This window comes from Giraffa tippelskirchi, chromosome 7 (genome assembly GCF_054371585.1).
Source record: "Giraffa tippelskirchi isolate mGirTip1 chromosome 7, T2T-mGirTip1v1.2.pri, whole genome shotgun sequence".
Classification (NCBI taxonomy): Eukaryota; Metazoa; Chordata; class Mammalia; order Artiodactyla; family Giraffidae; genus Giraffa; species Giraffa tippelskirchi.
The window spans coordinates 25404212-25426373 of record NC_137281.1 but is presented as its reverse complement, the minus strand read 5'-3'; the positions used below and the strand labels follow the sequence as shown (position 1 = coordinate 25426373).

Here is a 22162-nt window from a genome sequence, read left to right as displayed (position 1 = left end):
TGAGTTGTGATGAGCCTTCATGAAAAAGAAGGTCATGCAGATCTTACCAGGGTGACAGCCTCGTGGTCTTAGATAAGACACACATGTGTGGGTGCTGTTGTTTTGTAGTCTAGGCTTTGGCTTTAGGCTTCACGATGAACAAATGGAGTTGAGGCCACACAAACTTCACTTCCATCCACCTGCATGCCTGGCTGTGGGGAGCAGCTTGAGAGGAGTGTGTGCCATGGCCATATTCACGGCCCCCACAGAGAGGCTAAGAAAGTGCTCACTGTTCTCGTCTTCGTATACATACCCCCAGAAAACTCTTAAGCTCACTCTGTCAGACATGTTTCTGATTTCCCAGTGGTAGAGATTCCATTCTACCCAGGAATGAGTTTTTAAAAGAAAAAAACATTTGTATAGCCTTCCTTTGGGAAGAAAAATATCAGAGATGTTTCTTGTTTCAGGAAAGAATGGGGATACCCTTCCACTCTCTAAAAATGCAGATCATTTACTTCACCTCAAGACAAAGGTAAGAAAGTTGAACTGGGTGTTCAGACTCTGAAATCCAGAACATATTTCCCATTCTAAATTTGGGTGGGGGTCTTTAGCTGACATCCTAAACTGTGTAAAATCTAAAATTATTTGAATGGAGTACTATATCAACAGAATTGGGTTTCCTGTGAGTATAAGTCAGGCATTCAGAATGTACTAGATGAATGAATACAAGAAATTGGTTTTTCTTGTTTTGGTATTATTATGAAGATAACATGCATATTCTTAAAAAATTCAAATAATGCAAAAAGAGTATGCAGTGAAAAATAAACCTCCTTCTATCCCCCTGCTTCCCAGAAATGATTGCTGCCAATGGTTTCTTATATATTCTTTTAGAAAAAATGTTCACCTGTGTGTATGTGTATATATCCTTTCTTTCAATACTAATGGGACAATGCTATACAAACAGCTTTGGTATTTTCCTTTTAAAACATCTTCAATTGCACAAATACTTGTGAATTACAGTCTTCCTATAAAGAATTCAAACAACAGTGATAGTTCATATTTCTGTCCAGCTCTTTAATTCTAGTCACCCCTCCTGAAATGATTGCTGTTAATTGATTAGCTATATATCCTCCTTGACCTTGTTCTGCGTATGAGAGTATGTATGTGTGTACATACATACTTAACATGTTTTTTCCTTTTTTTGGCCATGCTGGGCAGCGTGGGGGTTCTTAGTACCCTGAGCAGGGATTAAACCTGTGCTCCCTGATTTGGGAGCATGGAGTCTTAACCACTGGACCGCCAGGGAAGTCCCCTTACCTACATTTAGACGTTCTTTGAGTTTTTTGAATGATAACAAATGTTACACTAAACTTTTCCTGTGTTGTGCAATTTTTTTTTCACTTACTATTTCTTAGAGGTCTTTAAAGCAGGTTGTCATTGACAAAACAGAAAACCAGTCCCCAAGTCACTAGGCCTCCAAAGCTTCTCTGCATTCAGTGCCTGCCTGGTCAGGTTTTTAGAGTTAGGTTTAGTAGGAAGCTACCTATGAAGTATGCGAAGGGCTGTGATAAGCTGACATTATTCAGAGACCTCTGTTCTGGAAATCAAAGCAGCACCCCTCAGATGCTCCACCTGTGAAATAATCATAGTGATGCACAGCATATGACTGTCGGGATTACGTGTGGGTATTTGTGAGTTCAGAGTGGCAGTAGCTTGAGGATCCATGTCACAGTGAACCTTTTATGAAGTGTTACTTGACCGTTTGTCCTGCTTCCTCACTCTGCCAGGGTCCTGAGAACATTATCTGCAGCTGTATCTCCCCATGTGGTGGTTGGATAGCCTGTTCTACAGCTTCTCGGTTTTTTCTCTATCGACTGAATTATGAACATGACAACATAAGCCTGCAGAGGGTAAGTGATAACCCAAGATCTGGTTGAATAAGAAGAAACCTTGTAAGTGGGTGATTTTTGTGTGAAGTGGAAATTTTCTGGATATGAATCCTTGTTCAGTGAGAAAACTATTACAAAATGGTCTCTTATTGCCAAATTTAAAATTATGTTTTTGGAGGAGTAGGTAAATGCCACAAAATGGCAGTAAAAGGTTAGGCTTTTGAGGAGATGACAGTGGGAGTGGAGGGGTTACAGTAGGCATGTCAGTGTTCCAGGCCCTTGGCCAGTGGGCCTCCTTGGAGATAGGAAGTGAGCCTGGCGCTGGTAATTTTTTTATGGGCTTCGGGTCTAACTTCTCTCTCCTTCTGACCTTTACCACTGTTTCCCCCAAGGTTTCCAAAATGCCAGTGTTCCTTCGCTCTGCCCTCCAGATTTTGTTTTCTGAGGATTCAACAAAGCTCTTTGTGGCATCACATCAAGGATCTCTGCATGTCATTCGGCTCCTAGAAGGAGGCTTCAAGCACCTGCATACTTTCCAGCCCCAGTCAGGTGAGAAGTTGGGACCTGACCTCAGGAGAGAGTTGCCAGTCTCCAGTGTTTCTATTTTTCCACTTAAATCTCAATTGTCGGGTGTTCGCTAATGCTCCTCTCAGCCCTGCAAAAACTACACACTCACTCACGTATCTGCTATTTAAACCAGGAGGAGATACCTGGCAAGTGAAAACACTTGATGAGATCTGAAGTGTTGCTCACACCTACTCTTTTCTCTCTGGGTTTTTGATTCCTTATTTAGGGCCAGAGAAGTTTCATCATGCTTCTTGGAGTTTTGTTAGTAGAGCAAGAAGAAAGTTAAAATCATTTGGGATCCTGATAACCACCATTATTATCTGTGTATATTTCTAGGAGGTGCTTGTATGTAGGTATTTTGTGGACACGTTAATCTTGGGTTTGTTGGTTTTTTTTATAAAGATGAGCTTATGCATACAGTTTCACTACCTGTCCTAATGTTTTTGACTACGTTTCTGTATGTTTTGAGAACATGAATGTGTGACTGTGGGTAGATAACTTTTAGTGAGTTGACTGTTAAGAACTTAGTACTCAATACTTACCATGGGTCTTTTTTTTCCCTCCCTTGTCCAGGATTGTAATGACTAAACTGTTTATTTAGACGCTATCTGTCTGGATAATCAACTTTTAAGTTTGTTGTTTTTTTTTTAATGTGGACCATTATCAAAGTCCCCATTAAATTTGCCACAGTATTGTCTCTGTTTTATGCTTTGGTTTTTCTGGCCACCAAGCATATGGGATCCTAGTTCCCTGACCAGGGATCAGACCCACACCACCTGCATTGAAGGTGAAATCTCAACCACTGAACCACCAGGGAAGTCCCTGGAAAATCAACTTTTTAAAATCAACTTAAAGTCTCACTGCTCATAAGCTGCCCCAGAAGCAAACAGGAAAAGAAACAAACAAATCAGGAGTCAGATGAAGTAAACTGACAGTATTTATTGAGTACCTATATGTGGTTTTATTATGAAACTTAGATTCTTTACCTTTAGCACTTTACCTTAGATTCTTTGCCTTTAGCACTCATTTAAAATTGTGGTCTGCATTATGTATGTGACTTTATATGTTGTCCTCCTCTCTCATCTTACTTCCTCTGATGGTCAGGCTGGTTTCTTCACAGGCCTCAAACCTGTGTTTTCCTGCCCTTGTCACGTAGCTCACAGTGTTCTCCACCCTTTTCTACCCACCTCACTCATCCTTTAGCATCTAGTTTATGTCTAGTTGTAAAGCTTTTTCATTGTTTGGGGATGTTTTACAGGCAGCACTTACTTTGGCATATCACATCACTGTCTGATTTTTATCCCACAAGAATCTTCATGTTGCCACATTGGTTTAAAATTCTTTTAATGACAGAGATGGCTCCTCTGTGCCCATGCTCCCTTAGTGCTAAATATATAGCAGGCACTTTGTAAATTAAAGATCTGCCTCAGACCTATTGAATTTGCTGCTTGTAACTTTCATTAAAAACATTTGATAGGAAAGGAGTTTAGAACAACTGAGGTATAGATTTTGGTGACAGCTCTTACTCTGATTCTCCACTCTCATAGTTGAGAGCTCATCTCCTTCCCGAGCAAGCGCTGCTTTCCGGTTTCTCTCTCTCTGGCTCCTCTTTCCATGAAGGATGTAAATTACAGTAGTAGACAGATTAGCACCTAGAACTTATTTGTAAAACTGGCAAGAAATTGTCCTGTCAGCAATCAAAAACTGAGGTGGCTTTTGCCGTCATACTCAGGGCAGGGCTGGCTGGCTGTGGACACTGAATTCAGAGACTGAGCTGCTCTTCTGTCCTTACAGGGACTGTGCAGTCCATGTGTTTGCTAGCAGTCAGTCCAGACGGAAACTGGCTCGCTGCCTCAGGCACCAGTGCTGGTGTCCACGTGTACAACGTGAAACAACTAAAGGTGAGCATAAGGTTTGGTCGCAGCAAGAAGGAGGAAGTTAGCCCTGCAGTTATAAGACTCAGGGAAGACTGAGAGAACCTGGAAAATTACTGGCCTTTTTTTTTTTTTTTAAACGAAAAATTTTTCCTGTTTTACTTGTTTGAAATTCCAAAGCTATAATCTTAAATTAAAAATCAGTCAGTAGGAACAGTGAAGCCACTTGTGCTCAGAAATTGGAAATTAAGGATTTATGAGTAATGAAATCTGTATCAGGTTTTGTCTGTATTTTGAGGAGGAAAATTCTGATCTACAGAGGAATAGATACAGAGAGAAACAATTTCCTTCAATAGCTTGCCTTGTAATCTGAGGATATTTTCAAATTAAACAGAACTAGGAATAGCAGGAAAACATTTTTCACTAATTAGCAATGATATTGTCATCCCCAGATTGAATTACAAATATTCCCTTACAGGTTGTCATCTTCATCTGAAAGTCAGAAAAGAATTACCCTAAACTTAAGGGGGGTGGGGATGGGGAGAAGAGGGTGAGATGTATGGAGAGAGCAACATGGAAACTTACATTACCATATGTAAAATAGATGCCAGTGGGCTTTTGCTGTATGATTCAGGGAACTCAAACAGGAGCTCTGTATCAACCTAGAGAGGTGAGATGGGGGGAGATGGGAAGGAGGTTGAAAAGGGAGGGGATGGATATATGTATACCTATGGCTGATTCATGTTGATGTTTGACAGAAAACAACAAAACTTTGTAAAGCAGTTATCCTTCAGTTAAAAAAAGAAAAAAAAAGAATTACCCTCAACTTAATCTTTATTGCGCTGTGGCAAGAGCATGTACTGCTCTTTGAGCCTTGCCTGGCATTTAAAAGTGTTCCTGTGTACCAGTGCACATGCTTTGTGATGGACGTATATGTCCCTGCCTAGGCATTCATTTCTTTTTTTTTTTAATTAATTTTTATCGGCGTATAGTTGCTGTATAGGCATTAATTTCTTTTAAGTTCAGTGTAGAGCTGTAGATCCCCTGTTCAATGATGTGTTTAGGAGCACTTCATACCTGTGTAGAGACAGCAGGGAAGGCTTTACCTCCAGGTCCTCTGTGAACACTGTCATTTTTCTTGGCAGTGAAGCTTGCACTTTTTAAAAAAATGAAACTAAAGTTTATTGTTTGGGGAAATACCTGACGTTTACAGGAACTTCCGTAGAATAGAATGTTTTGAGTTCCGAGGAACACTATTTTAAAACTACTGACCTAGACCATCCGGTCTTTCCTGGGGGACGGAATCCCGTTTTTGAGTTTCCTGTGTCTTTGCTTTGTCCCCAGCTTCACTGCACAATGCCTGCTTACAGCTTCCCTGTGACTGCTCTGGCCATCGCACCCAACACCAACAACCTCGTCACTGCTCATTCTGACCAGCAGGTAAGGATCCCAGTGCTTTCTAACTCCCTCCAAATGGATGGGAACTAAAAAGCTGAGATGATGACAATTTTGGAGGAGCTTTTCTTTGCAAATACTGAATGATATAAAAGTAGTTTCCTCTTGTGTGTAGTAAAGCTTTCACATAAAACAATTCCTTTTAAAATCACATAAAAAACATCAGATACTTAGGAATAAGCATCACCAAGGAAGTGAAAGACTTCTGTGCTGAGAACTATAAAACATTAATAGAGGAAATCAAAGATGAATCTGAGAAATAGAAAAGATATCCCCCGCTCTTGGACGGGAAGAATTAATATTGTTAAAATGACCATACTACTGAAAGTAGTCTGTAGATTTAATGTGATTCTTATCAAATTACTTGTGACATTTTTTCACAGGACCAAAACAAATAATCCTAAAGTTTATATGGAATCATAAAAGACCCAGAATTGCCAAAGCAGTCCTGAGGAAAAAGAACAAAAGCAGGAGGCATAACCCTCCGAGACTTTAGACATTACTACAAAGCCACAGTAATCAAAACAGCTTGGTAGTGACACAAAAACAGACATATGGATCAATGGAACAGACTAGAGAGCCCAGAAATAAACCCACCCACCAATGGGTTAGTTTATCTTCAACGAAGGAGATAAGAATATACAATGGACCAAATTAATGCTTTATCTACCACTTTTTTCCATACCAAGTTGTAGTGAGAATATAATTATAAGAAGATCTGTAGAATATCTAAGCTACAGAACACATTATGCATGAATTTATCAGTACTTATAAATCCTCTCTGGTCAAATAGGCTTGATAATACCTGCCTCACTGAGCTATTATACAAAAGATTAAATGTGATCCAAGAAGCACTGTTTTAAAAAACCAAATTATTATAAATTGTATTAAGTTTATAAATATTATATACAGATATACATATGACTTTATAAATTACCATAAAATTCAGAAACATCTTAAAAAGCTGAACCATCTCAATGCAGGGCTCTAAGAAGCACGCTTGAGTAGACCACTAGGCAGATGATGCTGGCTACTTTGATTAGCAGTTTTTACACAAACATATCCATTACATGAAGAAAATGGAATCTCATTTTAACTTCTGTTGTTAAAACTAGTGGGAAATTTTTTGTACCTGTTTAATTAGAGATTAATAGCGTTACTCACATACTGCACTGAGGATACCAGGAGACAGCACTTCATATATTGCATAAGTTAGTATGTCCCCCTTAGGGAGCATTTGGAGATACCTAAAAAAAAATTTTAATCCACATCATCTTTGATTCAGGAGTTCCAGCTCTAGAAGTTCTCGCCACAGGTATATGCTTTCAGTTGTACAAAAAAGACACTGATACAGAGAGAATCATTACAGCCTCATGTGTAGTAGCCAAAGATTAGAAATACTTCAGTGCTCATTAAACAGAGTAGATAGAAAAATCCTGCTACATCCAGGAAGTGAATAGATTATTACTATGTGTTCTTCAAAGGGAGCATGAGTGACCTGTGTGGACATTGATATGAGTCAGTCTCCATGATACAATGCTCAGTGAAAAATGCAACATGCAGAACTGCGTGTACTCTGTGCATAAAGTATCTCTGAAAAGATGTAAATAAGGAACAGGCTACTTTTGTCTTGGGGAAAAGAGATATTAAGATTGCAGGGTGATTTTTCACTATGTAAACCTTTCTGTGCTGTTTGAATTGTTTATTGTTCTGTAATTTACCTTAAATTGTTTTTATTTTTAAAAAACAGCAGTCGAGACTTCCCTGGTGGTCCAGTTGTTAAGATTCTGTGCTTCCACTACAGGGGTCATGGGTTTGATCCCCAGTTGGGGAACTAAGATCCTGCATGCTGTGTGGTGCGACCAAAAAAAAAAGTAGTGAAAATGCGTACCCTGAATATGATACAGTCAAGGTTTATATAGCTATTTTTCTGGTCAGGGCTGACCTTCTGGTTTTCTGGATACCAGCCTACATTTCCTCTGCATCATATCCTTTCGCAGGTATTTGAGTACAGCATCCCAGACAAACAGTACACAGAATGGAGCCGGACCGTCCAGAAGCAGGGGTTTCATTATCTTTGGCTCCAAAGGGACACTCCCATCACACACATCAGTTTTCATCCCAAGAGACCAATGCATATCCTTCTCCACGACACCTACATGTTCTGCCTTATCGACAAGTCACTGGTGAGTCCTTCACCACTGCAACCTGTACTCTGGGTTCTGCTTTCCTTAGGAATCTTTCATTCTGAAAGCAAAGGAGGATCATTAGTTAGAGGAAGGAGAATCAGAGTAAAGGTTGCTAGTCCTTTCTTTGGAGGAAAGGAGTTTTTGTTTTGCAGATTTCCTCATTTTTCTTCCCAGTCTCTGGGGGCTCTGAGGGAAGGGGCAGGCCCTGGTGTGCTGGTTTTTGCTGATTTGACTATTTCCTTGCTTTGCCTCTGAGCACATAAAATTAAGTAGGAAAAAGATGAGGTCCATATTCAGAAAGTAGCCATAATCAGGCACTCAGTCCCTTCTGCTTTTGCACCCTGGGGTGACTGACACGATTTCACTGAAGGATATACAGGCTGGGGTTTTGACCGCCTGTGCCTCCCCGGGTTGAATTTACTGACACACTATCTGCCAGTTTGAGAAGCTGTTGTTAGCGTCTTGAGAAAAGGCCAGTTAGGAAAATTCCATCCTTTGTGGCTGTGATTTAGGTGGGATGTGAACATTTTTTTTTTCTGTTCCAGATTCCAGTCTCTGCCAGCTGCTCTTTTGATTCACCCTAAATTTCATGTCTTTTTCTGGGCAGGCATTTTCTTCCCAGCAGCGGTGTGAGCTGTGGCCATGCCTGTAACGCAGTTTGGGCTTAGAGCACAGCCAGCACACAGTGTTTTGGTGTATCTGTGAAGGTGGGGTAGGAGGAGCACGGGGAGAGCAGCAGATGGCTCTAAAGGAGGTGTGCGTGGTGATGTGTCACTGGAACTCATCTTGTGGGCCCCGCGTGCTCTGGGTGTGGAAAGCAGAGCTGGCTGACAAGTGCCTTCTGTGAGATGATGATACAGGAAGGGCCCCTCCCACTCAGTTGCCTCTTTATAACTCAACCCAGATCAGCCCAAGTTGTTTTGTTCCCCCAGTATTGGTGATAAGTCCATCACTTCCTCATGAAGGGCAGAGCTATTTCCCAAGGAGGTCAGAAATGAAATAATCACTTGCTTGGCTACACGTCGTCATCTCTCGCAGTGTCAGTGACATCAGTGGGGGTGTTTTGTGTCACTTGGCCAGCCCATGATCTGGTTGGGGGAGAGTCTAAAAAGCAGAGCCTACACGGGCTGAGCTCCTATGCATGCCAGTTTGTTTCTGTCTCACAAAGTGTTACTGACGACACTGGCCAGAAGCCCCGGGCCAGCCCTTTGATCTTGCTGGCATAGGGTACCAAGCTCTCTTTGCCACATATTCCCACTGCTATACAGTAGAGCTGGGGGTGTGGCTCTAGCTTTCTCCTTGAAGTAAGAAAAGTCAGGAAGGGGGACTTCCCTGGTGATCCAGTGGTTAAGACTGTACTCCCAACGCAGGGAACGTGAGCTCAGTCCCTGATCAGGGAGCTAGGGTCCCACATGCCATGCAGCACGGACAAAAATAATTAAAAAAAGAAGAATCAGAGAGGTAGTAAGTATATAATATGATTTTTATAAGATGGGGTTTTCCTAAAAAATCACTCGAGTCCCTTGGTCTATAGAGGCCCAATTTAAAAAATAATAAAGATTAAACAACATATTTTTGTCTTTCTAGCCTCTTCCAAATGACAAAACCTTACTTTACAACCCACTGCCTCCCAGAAACGAATCCGATGTCATCAGGAGGCGCACAGCTCATGCCTTTAAAATTTCTAAGAAATATAAGGTAATACCTCTTCCATCATATTCTGAGTGGTTGGTTCCCTGTGATATTATCAAAATATAGTAAGTACTGCAGGAGGAAGACAAGAGTGCCTTCATTGTACATGCAGGGAACCTGGTTTGGGGAAATAAGTTGCCTTTCTGAGGCTGTTTGTCCCTTAGGTTTGTAGTTCATTGATCTCGCCTCAGTATATTAGAGGCAGGCACATCATACTTGACAAAAATGAAATACGTAGGTTGTGAGAAATGATGGTGGAGCTCAGTTGGGTCTTTGGGTTAAAGCTGGGCTTTTAAATTTGACTTCCAGTGGAGAATAGTTCTTCCACAAGATAAGTTTCAAGCAAGTGGAAGTCATTGAATTTATGATTCCCTTTCTGGGCTAGGCTTTCCACTCTGATAGAACAGGTATTCACTGAATCCTAGAACATTTTCTTGGGGGTCTGCAGAATTTTTTAGAGGAGGAGGTGTTTTAAATTATTTTAAGTAATTTGTAACTTGCCATTTGTCAAGTTTAGGCTCTAGAGCCCTCTGTTAACATCAATTCCTAAGAAATTAGAGGCTCACAGACCTTCTTTACAGAGAAACATGAAGAATCCTGCTAAAATCTTAAATGATTGGATTCAGTTATAAAAGCTCCTAACTTTTGGCGTTCTAGGGCAGGAAGGCTCATCAGAGATTTACTCCCCTCCAGCTCGCACAAGGCTAGCCATTTGGCCCTAGATAGTCAGTTGAGAACTAGCGCTGGAATCTAACTCCTGGTGAGACCCTTACCATCTCTCTCCAGCCTCTGCTCTTTGTGGATCTCCTGGATGAAAAGACCCTGGTGGCGGTAGAACGGCCTCTGGATGACATCATCGCTCAGCTCCCACCACCCATCAAAAAGAAGAAATTTGGAACCTAATAAGGGCACCATCTGTGTCCTTCCTTGAACTGTCTACCCTGTTTTCACAAATTATGATAATAAAACAAAGTTATTCTTTAGGACTAGTCATTATGAATATTACTCTCTAAAACACTGGACAGTAATTTCCCTTCATCGACTGAAAGGGAACAGAAACTGCCAGGTATTTGTCATTTGGATAATGTTCCAGTTAACCACAAATTCATCCAGCTTTTTTAAGTATCCTGTTCTTCAGACCTTACTCTCCATGTGGGGGTGGGGGGGCGGAGGGGAGAGGCGATAGTTGCCATCTAGTCCCTAACACGTGCTCGGGGCTTCCAAAGGCTGACACCTTTCATTGTCTGCCAGCCTGCAGCCCACAGCCTGTCAGAGGTGTGGGGACTTGGCCCAAGTTGCCTTCGAGGATAGGGAAACTGTGTGTGCTTATTCAAGCCGGCCTTACTGCCAAAAGCCATAATCAGGGTTATGTTTCAAAAGTGAATTTTAACCATAATGCTCCATCTGAAAAATAGATGCCCTTGGCCTTTGAAATTTTATTTGAAAGGAAAGAATCATGTTTGGGGATATCAGCCTCAGTAACACATCTTTTTATGTTCTATGCCCATTCCAAAGGTTAGGGAAAACACTGGGCATTTTCTTACAGAGCAGGAGTGGAGGTGGGGACCCGAAAGCCTGCTGTATAATATTTCACCCTTTCTATTCTCTTCTGCTTGCTTTGACATTGTTATTCTTATAGGTGTCATCAGTTGACTGGTTTTAATGTGATCTTCGAAGTTAGAACATGAAGAACTAAAGTTGACCTGAATGAAGCAGATAGATTTCTTTCCCATCTAGGTGGATGTATTCTGTTGCATGCCTGTGGAAACCCAGTATGTGTGGCTTTGTTTGCGGTAGGTAAAAGGCTGTGGTACAGACAGAGGAATATGAGGGCTCTGATGACATTATGAGTAAGTAAAGTGCTGATGAGAAACATTTTTGCTGAGATGAACCCCACCCTCCAGCTTCACTTCAGTTCAGTTGCTCAGTCGTGTCCAACTCTTTGTGACTGCATGCCAGTCCTCCCTGTCCATCACCAACTCCTGGAGCTTACTCAAACTCATGTCCATCGAGTCAGTGATGCCATCCAACCATCTCATCCTCTGTCATCCCCTTCTCCTCCCACCTTCCATCTTTCCCAGTGTCAGGGTCTTTTCCAGTGAGTCAGTTCTTCCCATCAGGTGGCCAAAGTATTGGAGTTTCAGCTTCAATATCAGTCCTTCCAGTGAACACCCAGGACTGATCTCCTTTAGGATGGACTGGTGGGATCTCCTTGCAGTCCAAGGGACTCTCAAGAGTCTTCTCCACCACCACAGTTCAAAAGCATCAATTCTTTGGTGCTCAGCTTTCTTTATAGTCCAACTCTCACATCCATACATGACTACTGAAAAAACCATAGCTTTGACTACACAGACCTTTGTTGGCAAAGTAATGTCTCTGCTTTTAAATATGCTGTCTAGGTTGGTCATAACTTTTCTTCCAAGGAGCAAGCATCTTTTAATTTCATGGCTGCAATCACCATCAGCAGTGATTTTGGAGCCCAAAAAAATCACGTCTGACACTGTTTCCACTGTTTCCCCATCTATTTGCCATGAAGTGATGGGACCAGATGCCATGATCTAGTTTTCTGAATGTTGAGTTGTAAGCCAACTTTTTCACTCTCCTCTTTCACTTTCAAGAGGCTCTTTAGTTCTTCACTTTCTGCCATAAGGGTGGTGTCATCTGCATATCTGAGGTTATTGATATTTCTCCCAGCAATCTTGATTCCAGCTTGTGTTTCTTCCAGCCCAGCGTTTCTCATGATGTACTCTGCATATAAGTTAAATAAGCAGGGTGACAATATACAGCCTTGACGTACTCCTTTCTCAATTTGGAACCAGTCTGTTGTTCCATGTCCAGTTCTAATTGTTGCTTCCTGACGTGCATACAGATTTCTTAAGAGGCAGGTCAGGTGGTCTGGTATGCCCATCTCTTGAAGAATTTTCCACAGTTTGTGGTGATTCACACAGTCAAAGGCTTTGGCATAGTCAATAAAGCAGGAATAGAAGTTTTCTGGAACTCTCTTGCTTTTTCGATAATCCAATGGATGTTGGCAATTTGATCTCTGGTTCCTCTGCCCTTTTTAAATCCAGCTTGAACATCTGGAAGTTCACAGTTCACATACTGTTGATGTCTGGCTTGGAGAATTTTGAGCATTACTTTACCAGCGTGTGAGATGAGTGCAATTGTGCAGTAGTTTGAGCATTCTTTGGCATTGCCCTCCAGCTTGGAAAGGGGGAAAAATGAGAATTTATAGTAGGAGAATTAACAAAGGTAATAATATAAACAGAGCCGTATAATTTATAATATAAAGGAAAGCCTATTTCGGTTTTGCTAAGAGAGAACAGATATAACAAGGTTTATAATGGTTGGTTTATAATGGCCTCTCTGCCCCACTTATGTATGTTTTTTTTCCAGTGAGAAGAGTAAACAAATAAATGCAACTTTTCAGGTCATTTGTGTAAAATAACTTTCCTCTCTCTTAAGTACATCTTCTTAGTGAGACGTATTCTTCCAGTCTGCATTTGACTGGACTAGCCCAGATTTCCAGTAGACTGGAATATCCTGCCCTTCCTAAGAAATCTTTGAGGTCGTCTTTTGTGTGATTAAAACCAAAGTTCAAGTCACTGAGCTACAGTGACTGACCAGAAGGAGGCTAGGATGCCTTAAATATTAACTCACTCGCTTTTCCCTGACTGTAGAGCTATAAATTCAGAGACTCTTTATTAAACATATTCTGAAATCCCATGGATGGTGGCGGGTGTAATTCTGTCAGAGAAGGCTCACAGATCATCTGAGTGAAGAAGTAAAACTTTTCTGAAAGTATAAAGCATTCCTTTGCAACATTTCCAGCCAATGACTTGGACTTCCATAAATGGTATGGGAAGTAAAAGCCTTGGGCCTTGAAATTCTTCCTAAGCGGAGAATTTCTGAATTACAAATGAAGCAGAAAGTTAGAGAAATCGGGGGAAGGGAAAGGGAAACAGTGTATGTAAGGGACACTTTGGGGCCTGCATTTTAGGGTGATTTTACTTAAGGAGTTTGTGTAACCTAGACGCATTATGTTTCTGTTGCAGGCATTTTGCAGACTGCTGCTCATACTCGAGTGCCACAGAAAAATTTTTTGAGCTGAGACCAACCTGAGAAAGGTCATATTTGCTAACCTGACTCAATAGCTTTAAAAATTCACTTTTCTCATGCAGTAACTAGTAATTGGATCTCTGAATGGATAATGAAACCTTTACCAGGGAGATTACGCCAGTTTAGACGGAGAGAAACTGAAATTTTGGAATATTGGAAGAAAGTTAGAGATCATGTACTTCGAGGGTTTTAAAGTTTGTTTTTTTAAGTATCAAAACTTTCTTCAAATGGAACTTTGTTCTGAACTGAAATATATGCTACAGATAAAAGTGGAGCTGTTTAGGCTTTTGGGGGTGTGGATGGGGGAGCGAGGCCCAAGATTTTCTGAAAGAAACCTGTGTGGCTCTTGGCCTCATTTTTATACTCACACTCGGCAATGGCACCCCACTCCAGTACTCTTGCCTGGAGAATCCCATGGACGGAGGAGCCTGGTAGGCTACAGTCCATGGGGTCGCTAAGAGTTGGACACGACTGAGCGACTTCACTTTCACTTTTCCCTTTCATGCACTGGAGAAGGAAATGGCAACCCACTCCAGTATTCTTGCCTGGAGAATCCCAGGGACTGCGGAGCCTGGTGGGCTGCCGTCTCTGGGGTCGCACAGAGTTGGACACGACTGAAGCGACTTAGCAGCAGCAGCATGGAAATGGAGAACAAGAGAAGGTGATTTTTCCCATGGTTACACAATGATTCATTAGAAGCCAAGGTAGCATCCTTAATAATTATTCCTCTACTGTCTCTTAACAGCAGGGATGCACTCATAAATAGGATTAGCAGGCATGGTCTGCAAAGGACTTTCCATTCCACAGGCTGCAGAGAAGGTGTTTAAGCATTTCTTGCTCTGGATGAGCACTTGATTTCGCTATTATAATGAGTTCTGTGGGGAGTCTTAGGTATAAACCAGAGTGTTGTAGTGAACAACCTAGCATGTCTGCTGGCTCTCATGGGGATGTTACTCTAAGGTTCATTCTTAGGGCTGGACTTGCTAACTCATATGGTGCTCATTTTCTTTCACTTTTAGTTGCCCTTTGGAGTTGAATATATGTCCAAAGGAGGGTTTGAAAGCACTTACTTATTTCCTTAAAACTTTGACAGTGTAGTGGTAGACTTTAGATTCTGCCTGTCCAATGGGTGAAAAATAATATTTTGCCTTTCCCTGTTTACTCATGAGTTTGCTCACTTTTTAGTGTGTTTTGGCTATTTGGCTAATCGTGTAAATGGCATGACCTCTTCTCCTTTCCTCCTAATGTGTTGTCGTTTTCTTTCATATTTCAAGGCATTTTATGATGTAGTATCCAATAAACTCTCCGTGGTGGTGGAAATGTTCTGTATCTGTGCTGTACCATAGCCATGTATGGCTGTTGAGCACTTGAATGTGGCTGGTATGACCAAAGAACTGAATTTTTAAATTTTAATTGACTTTAATCTGGGAGTTCCCTAGCTATTCAGTGGTTAGGACTCTGCAATCACACTGCTGAGGGCCCAGGTTCAGTCCCTGGTCAGGGAACTAAAATGTCATAAGCCACATAGCACAACCCAAAAAAAAATTAAATAGCTATGTGTAGCAAGTGGGTTTCTTAGTGGACAACACAGATCTAGATATTAAGGCTTAGCCTGTGTCAGTTCTGTCTTTAGAACTTAATATCTATTTAACATACATTTATTGAGTGTCTGCTGTATACTTTGTATCAGCCAACAGACAGAAGATGGTGTTAGCGCTCAAGAACTTCACTGCCTAGTTGAGGAGAGAAGCCCATCAACATTAGAGATGAGCACAAAGAAGGGGCACCTAACGAGGTTGAAGGTAGGAGACAGTCCTTGAGAATTGGGTAGGAATTAGCAAGGTGGAAAGGAGAAGAAAAGAGGCCTTCCTGCAGCATTCTCCATGCAAAGGTCTGAAGTGAGAGCATAGCCTGTCCAAGGGTTCACCAGTAGTTCCATGTTGTTGAAACACAGCTTAGATCAGAAATGGAGGAAAAGGAGGCTGAAGGGTACCATAGTACTGGGCGCACCCTGGAGGGTGACAGCTTCCCCAGCTGATAGTAACAAGAAGCAGATGAAGTGCCTAGGAAAGGTGAGAGTAGAGAGCGCAGAGGAGAGCTAAGCATCTTAGGTAGATTTGGATCAAGAGCCCTTAAGCCCACGTGTAGTGAAAAATAGGGCCAGATAGGAGTGGACCTTGAAGTCTGCAGTTAAGAATTATCATTCAGTGGAAGACACATTTACGAACCACTCATATTCAAAGGGATGGCACAGTAAAAATTTCCACTTGTGTTAAGTAAAGGGCAGAAGAGACTGGCAGTTAGAGAGGCAAATCACAGTCTCGTGTGTAGGTTCTTAACTCGGGGGTTTGTATTAGTTTGCTAGGGTTGCCATAATGCATCACAGTCACTGGGTAGCTTAAACAACAGAAGTTCATCCTCTCACAATTCTGGAGGCTGGAAATCCGAGATCAAGGAAATAAAAGGGTTAGTTTCTTCTAAGCCCTCTTTCCTTGGTTTGTAGAGGGCCCTTTTCTCCTTGAGTCTTACCTTTGTGTCTGTGTCCTAATCTCTGTTTATAAGGACAGCAGTTACACTGGATCAGGGCCCACCCTAATGACCTTATTTTAATTACCTCTTTAAAGACCCTGTCTCCAAACACAGTGTCACTCTGAGGTGCTGTGGACCTGGACTTCAGCCTATAAATTTTGAGGAAACACGATTCAGCCCATGACAGTGTGTGGAAGGGCTTCAGGGGCTTTGTGAGCCCCCAGGTTTGAATGCTGAGTTTTACACAAATGTGCATTTGTCTGAGGTGGGTCCCCAGCAGGCAGTTGATTCCCAAGGGGATCCGTGTGTGCGTGATAAGTCACTTCAGGCGTGTCCAACTCTTTGCAACCCTGTGGATGTGGACTATAGCCCACCAGGCTCCTCTGTCTATGGGATTCTCCAGGCAAGAATACTGGAGTGGGTTGCCATGCCCTCCTCCAGGGGACCTTCCCCACCCAGGGATTAAACCTGCATCTCTTTCGTCTCCTGTATTGGCAGGCAGGTTCTTTACCACTAGTGCCACTTGGGAAGCTCAAAGGATCCATGATCCCTCCCCAGTTGGCTGTTTATACGATGTGAGATGAAGGCCTTACTGGAAACGCCATAGGCATCGATAAACATGATTTGTTGTTCACTTGAATATGAAGAGAGGTTAAGCTGACTAGAGAACTACAGGTGTTAACTGCGAGGCACTGGAAATTCTGTTAGAACTGGTATGGAAGGAAAGTGGATTTTTATTTTTGGACCTTATTTGAATTTCATGGGAAATGATGTAATTTCCATGATTGTCAATAAAAAACACTGGTGATTTTCCGTAACTTAAGTGGATTCAATGAACTAACCTTCTGCTTGTTAATGTCCTCACTAATATTTTCCTAAAAAGAAAGTTGCAGAACTACAAAACGGTCACCAGCTGCTTCTCATTAGGAATGTGGTTAACAGATGTGGGTTTTCATATTTATAACGCTTGAGATAGTTAATCCATTTTTGTGGGTTTCAGATGGATAGTGATTTATCTTGGTGGGATGAATTTTAAAATGCGCTTTCATCAGCTAAAGGGTGTAGGCACCTTTTCCTCTTGCACTTCATGTTTGTGCTGGAGAGAAAAACACACTCTAGGATATTTCTCCTGGAAGACAAAGTCATACTGTCGAAAGGGACAGTTGATCTCACTGTTCCCTCACGGCGGTGGATACTTTTTCAGAGTTGGATGTTGGATTGGTTATCTTCCAAGCTGCTTTCTCCCTCTGGCCGCTTCGTTAGTAGTGACTGAGTAGCTCTTGCTTTTGTTTCTCTGGCATCAGGCCGCCTTTGTGGTGCAACCTTCAGGCTTGCTAAGGGCTGCAGTTTTGCCTGAGGCCCTCCTTCCTCATGAAATTACACAACACTCAAACCTTGGAAGCAGCCCCAGATCCACTAATTCTTTCCTTTGGTGGACTTTTGGCACTCTGTACTCCCTTTTAGCCGAAGTGTAGCTTTACACAAGATCTGTTCGTCACCGAAATTAATTTGGCCATTTGCCCTTTAAGCCTGGAATCAAATAATAACGATGGACTCATTCCTCGATAAAGTAGAGTCTCCGCTGGAGAATTTCTTCCAAAGGTTTTATTGTGGCTGCTGCTAAAGGTCAGCAGGTAATGAGAACAGCAGTGGTACTTTCCATGGAACTCTTGCATCAGGTACAGTGCTGCTAAGCACTTCGCAGCCATCATCCCGGTCAACCCTCCCAGCCGTCCTTTGAGGTAGAAGATGTCTGAAGTTTTTCGAAGACGACTCTGAGGCCTGTGACCTCAGGCCCTTGACCATTGTCATATAACTAGTAAGTGGCCAGACTGATTTGAACCTTGTGCTTTTGTTTGTTTTGAGGCAAGCACCTGATACAGGTTTATTTTTAATTTTTTTAAATTGGAGTATAATTGCTTTACAACCTTGTGTTAGTTTCTGCTGTACAAAAACATGAATCAGCCATATGTATACATATATCCTCTCCCTCTTGAGCCTCCCTCCCACCCCTCTAGGTCATCACAGAGCTGAACCTTGTGCTCTTAATTACTATGCTATATCACACATCTAGTATGAGAGAAAAGAAGGGGGAAAAAAGGCCATTGTCTTTTGAGAGAGCCTAGAATCAGAGCCTGAGTCAGAATTGTAGGAAATTATGGAACTGAGAGAGCTAACCCAACCCCCTCACTTTAAAGTATTGTAGCAACGATGCCTGCCTTGTTCTGAGAAAACGGTAAGATAACAGCTTGAGCAGAGAATACCCACTGATAGGTGACAGGAATGAAAGGTGATTAGGAATTATCAGAGCCATTCCCTTTTTTAGAGGCAGATAAAATAGCATGCTTGTTCAAAGAATTATGTGCGCTTGTCTTGCCATCCCTTAGAAACTATGGGAACAGATGTGTACTCTTTTTAATTCAGATTTCATTATCCACAGTAAGTAGATTTCCACTGACTACTTGAGATTTCCTAGATGGCAATTTTCACTCTGCAAGGAACCAATAACCTTCAGAGGGATTATTTGAAATGACTGCAGCGCAGGAGGCACTGAATTTCAGTCAATCACATGTTTAATGAGTTCCTTCTCTGCAAGGTGGTATTTTTGGAAGAGTGGGGAACAAAAGGAAGTCGATGGGTGGTTCCTGCCCTCCTGTATTCTGTAACCTACTTGGACAAACAAGCAAGGCATAGAATAAAGTTGTTCAAAGGAAAAAAATCCCAACAAATTGGGAAGATGGGAAAACTGAGATGAGATCTTGCAAGGTGGTTAAGTGGTTAAAAGGGGCAGGAAGCGTTTAGAAGGATGGCCTCCAGCAGGAATGTGTGGGGCATGGTTGGGAGACTTGGGGTGAATTTGGCCAGTCTGAAGTAGTGATGAAAGAGAGTATGGAAAATTAATTTAAGTTCTGATGGAAGAGCTTATAAAACCAGTTCAATAGTTTGGAATTCCACTATCAATCTCCATTACCTTCTCTCTTCCTAGGGTTATTTTGTTATATAACTTATGTAAGTGCCCTCACCTACTATTTAGTTGTAAAATCTATGACTTCCTTCCATTCTAACCAAAAGGTCATGACATTTTTGGAAAGAATTTCCAGCACTTCCTTTTTGCTCATCAGGGTGTCTTCAAGTGCCCAACCTCTGGATGATTATGTACGTAAAAGGTTCAAAACTGTGCTCATACTCTAAGGAATCAGCTGCCAAGTGCTCTCTAATAAGCAGAAATTTCACATAACTCAGGCCTCTGGGGGCTCATGCCTCAGCTGGAGCAAAGCCAGAAACGTCTGTGACTGCAGGTACACATGGGCACATCGGGACCTGCCGGAACAGTGAGCTGGCCTCACTGCAGTTGATTTAGGAGAGGCTGGAGGGTTGAGCTTCTGCTGACACTTGCAGCTTGGAAAATCCTGCTCTGCTCATTGCAAAGAGGATTCTGCTGTAATGATTTTTTAGGGGTAAGATACTCTTCTCATTGTGAATTCTTCTTCACTTGGGCTCTGGGTGATTTCTAGTCTCTATTTTTATTGTTTTCACTTCTGGTATAGGAGGCTCTTTGAAAGTTTCTGCCCATACTTGAATGTGCATTCAGAGTGGTGCATGGACACAGCTTACGAGCTTCAACATGAACTTCATGAGCAAGCAGGTATACAAACCCCTTTTACAAGAATTGGTGTACACTCCCTCTGCTGGCATCCCCCCCTCTCCCTCCCTTCCCCCCCAACTCCCCTCCTGCCCAAATGAAAATAGGGGAATTTTGCTTTTCCTGCAAAAAAAAAAAAAAAGGAAAGTTAGAGGGCACGGTGATCTCATGTTTTTGAGATCGATCTTTCCAGCATGATTTCTGGACCCCCATCCTTGAGGTCTGGACTTCTTTTAAAAAAAAAAAACACACACTGGACCAGGAGGGTGGGAGATGTGAGTTGTCTATGTCTTCACTGTGGGCTTTGGGCCAGAATCTTTGACTTTCTGGGCCTCAGTTTCCTCAGCTCTCTTTTTGTTTTGTAATTTTAAGGTGAGATAGCTGATTTATTCTCCCCATTCTACTAAATCAATGTCTTTTTTTCCTTTGAGTATAATTGCTTTACAATGTTGTGTTACTTTCAGCTCTTCAAGCCCATGAAACTGGAAGAAGCAAGTGGATTATATCACCTATGTCTTTGGATAGAAGCTGCTGCAGGCCCTGCATTGTGCATTGTTTCTGGGGAGGCCGCCCATGTGTACTTGCCCCAACATAAGGCCATGGCCTCCAGGGTGAGAAAGATCTACAAATTCAAGTCCAAACACTTCCAAATATGTGGTTATATGCGGCTTTTTACACTTGTATCCTGTCACTGCCACTGACCCTATCCTCTGTTCACATTGGATTCTGGCATTACCCTAAGTAACCATCATTTTACAGATATCTTTGAGACTTACCTATTGTGACTGCAGGGCTAAAGATACCTTTCCTCTGACATTACTGGCAACTAAACGGGATTACAAAGCAGAGTGACAAATGCTTGGACTTTTGAGTTTCCATTGTCACCTCTGTAAAGCTGACCCCAGGCCCAACTAAAAGTTCTCTTCTACTCACAGGGCATTTTCTACTTGACACTTAACTACATACTATAACATCAGGTTAGCTGATTCTCGTTTTCCTCCCCAACTAGACTCTCAGCTCTCAGCTGTGGTGCATTTTATTCATCTCATCTCCAGGCCTCAAAAAGGATCACACTTGGCGGAGAGTTCTGTAAACCAATCAATGCAAAAGTGTACCTGCAACTGGGTCTTGCAGGCTTGCAAAGTGCCTCTCGAAGCTGATTTTACTCTCCGTGCCCAGGCAGCTCTGGCGAATTGCACGGTAGAGGTCAGGAGCTGGGGGTGGGGAGATCGGAGGCGTACGAGGGAGAACGTGAGACAGAGCCCAAACCACGCGAGCTACCCACGTCCGGTGAACTGTAACCCACTGGACTGCGGGCAACTCCTTAATCTCCCGGAAGCGGCTCGGCTGTCCTCTCCCCGCCCCTCCGGAAGGTGGGCGTGGCCTCATGAATAATGAATCACCGCCGGGGGCGGGGCAGGACCCGCCCCCACGGGCGGGAAGGGGGAAGCGCCGAGGCTGCCTGACTGGAATGAAGGTAGCTGCGGCGGGAGCGGGGCCGGCCATGGCGGTGTGGACGCGGGCCACCAAAGCGGGGCTGGTGGAGCTGCTCCTGAGGGAGCGATGGGTCCGAGTGGTGGCCGAACTGAGCGGGGAGAGCCTGAGCCTGACGGGCGACGCCGCGGCGGCTGAGTCCGAGCCCGCTCTCGGGCCCGCGGCGGCCACCTTCAACGGCCTCCCGAACGGCGGCGGCGCCGGCGACTCGCTGCCCGGGAGCCCGAGCCGCGGCCTGGGCCCCCCGAGTCCACCCGCGCCGCCGCGAAGCCCGGCGGGCGAGGCGGGCGCGTCACCGCCGGTGCGCCGGGTTCGTGTGGTGAAGCAGGAGGCGGGCGGCCTGGGCATCAGCATCAAGGGCGGCCGCGAGAACCGGATGCCGATCCTCATCTCAAAGATCTTCCCGGGACTGGCGGCTGACCAGAGCCGGGCGCTGCGGCTGGGCGACGCCATCCTGTCGGTGAACGGCACCGACCTGCGCCAGGCCACCCACGACCAGGCCGTGCAGGCGCTGAAGCGCGCCGGCAAGGAGGTGCTGCTGGAGGGTGAGCGGGGCCGGCGGGCGGGCGGCGCTGGGCTGGGCTGGCTGGCGTTCACTTTGTTCTGCCACCCTGCCCCCTTTGCGGGGCCAGCCCCTTCCCTCCCACCCGGAGACCTCACCTTCCCCTCTGCTGGCTGCCGGCTTCCCCACAACCCCGTTGCCGGGGCTTTGAGGATGGAAAAACTGATGCT

The 22162-nt window shown here is 43.4% G+C and overlaps 2 protein-coding genes across 9 annotated transcripts in view; both read left to right on the top strand.

The window, feature by feature from the left end:
* UTP4 (UTP4 small subunit processome component) overlaps positions 1-10628 on the top strand; it is a 28976-nt gene extending 18348 nt beyond the window's left edge. For 4 of the 7 annotated variants that reach the window (XM_081512695.1, XM_081512689.1, XM_081512691.1 and 1 more), the window contains 8 exons: positions 447-511; positions 1767-1889; positions 2261-2417; positions 4230-4336; positions 5654-5749; positions 7765-7950; positions 9541-9651; positions 10432-10628. In XM_081512695.1, coding sequence (XP_081368821.1) covers positions 447-511; positions 1767-1889; positions 2261-2417; positions 4230-4336; positions 5654-5749; positions 7765-7950; positions 9541-9651; positions 10432-10548 — 962 coding nt within the window. In that variant the 3' untranslated portion in view covers positions 10549-10628. The remainder of the gene's footprint in view (positions 1-446; positions 512-1766; positions 1890-2260; positions 2418-4229; positions 4337-5653; positions 5750-7764; positions 7951-9540; positions 9652-10431) is intronic. The other 3 variants (XM_081512692.1, XM_081512694.1, XM_081512693.1) reach the window with 1 other exon arrangement.
* Positions 10629-17314: 6686 nt separating this feature from the next.
* Positions 17315-22162, top strand: part of SNTB2 (syntrophin beta 2) — a 72858-nt gene continuing 68010 nt past the window's right edge. The window contains exons 1-2 of one of the 2 annotated variants that reach the window (XM_081512704.1): positions 19745-19939; positions 20401-21975. In XM_081512704.1, coding sequence (XP_081368830.1) covers positions 21324-21975 — 652 coding nt within the window. In that variant the 5' untranslated portion in view covers positions 19745-19939; positions 20401-21323. Of the gene's footprint in view, positions 21976-22162 lie in introns of both variants that reach the window. The other variant, XM_081512705.1, reaches the window with a different exon arrangement.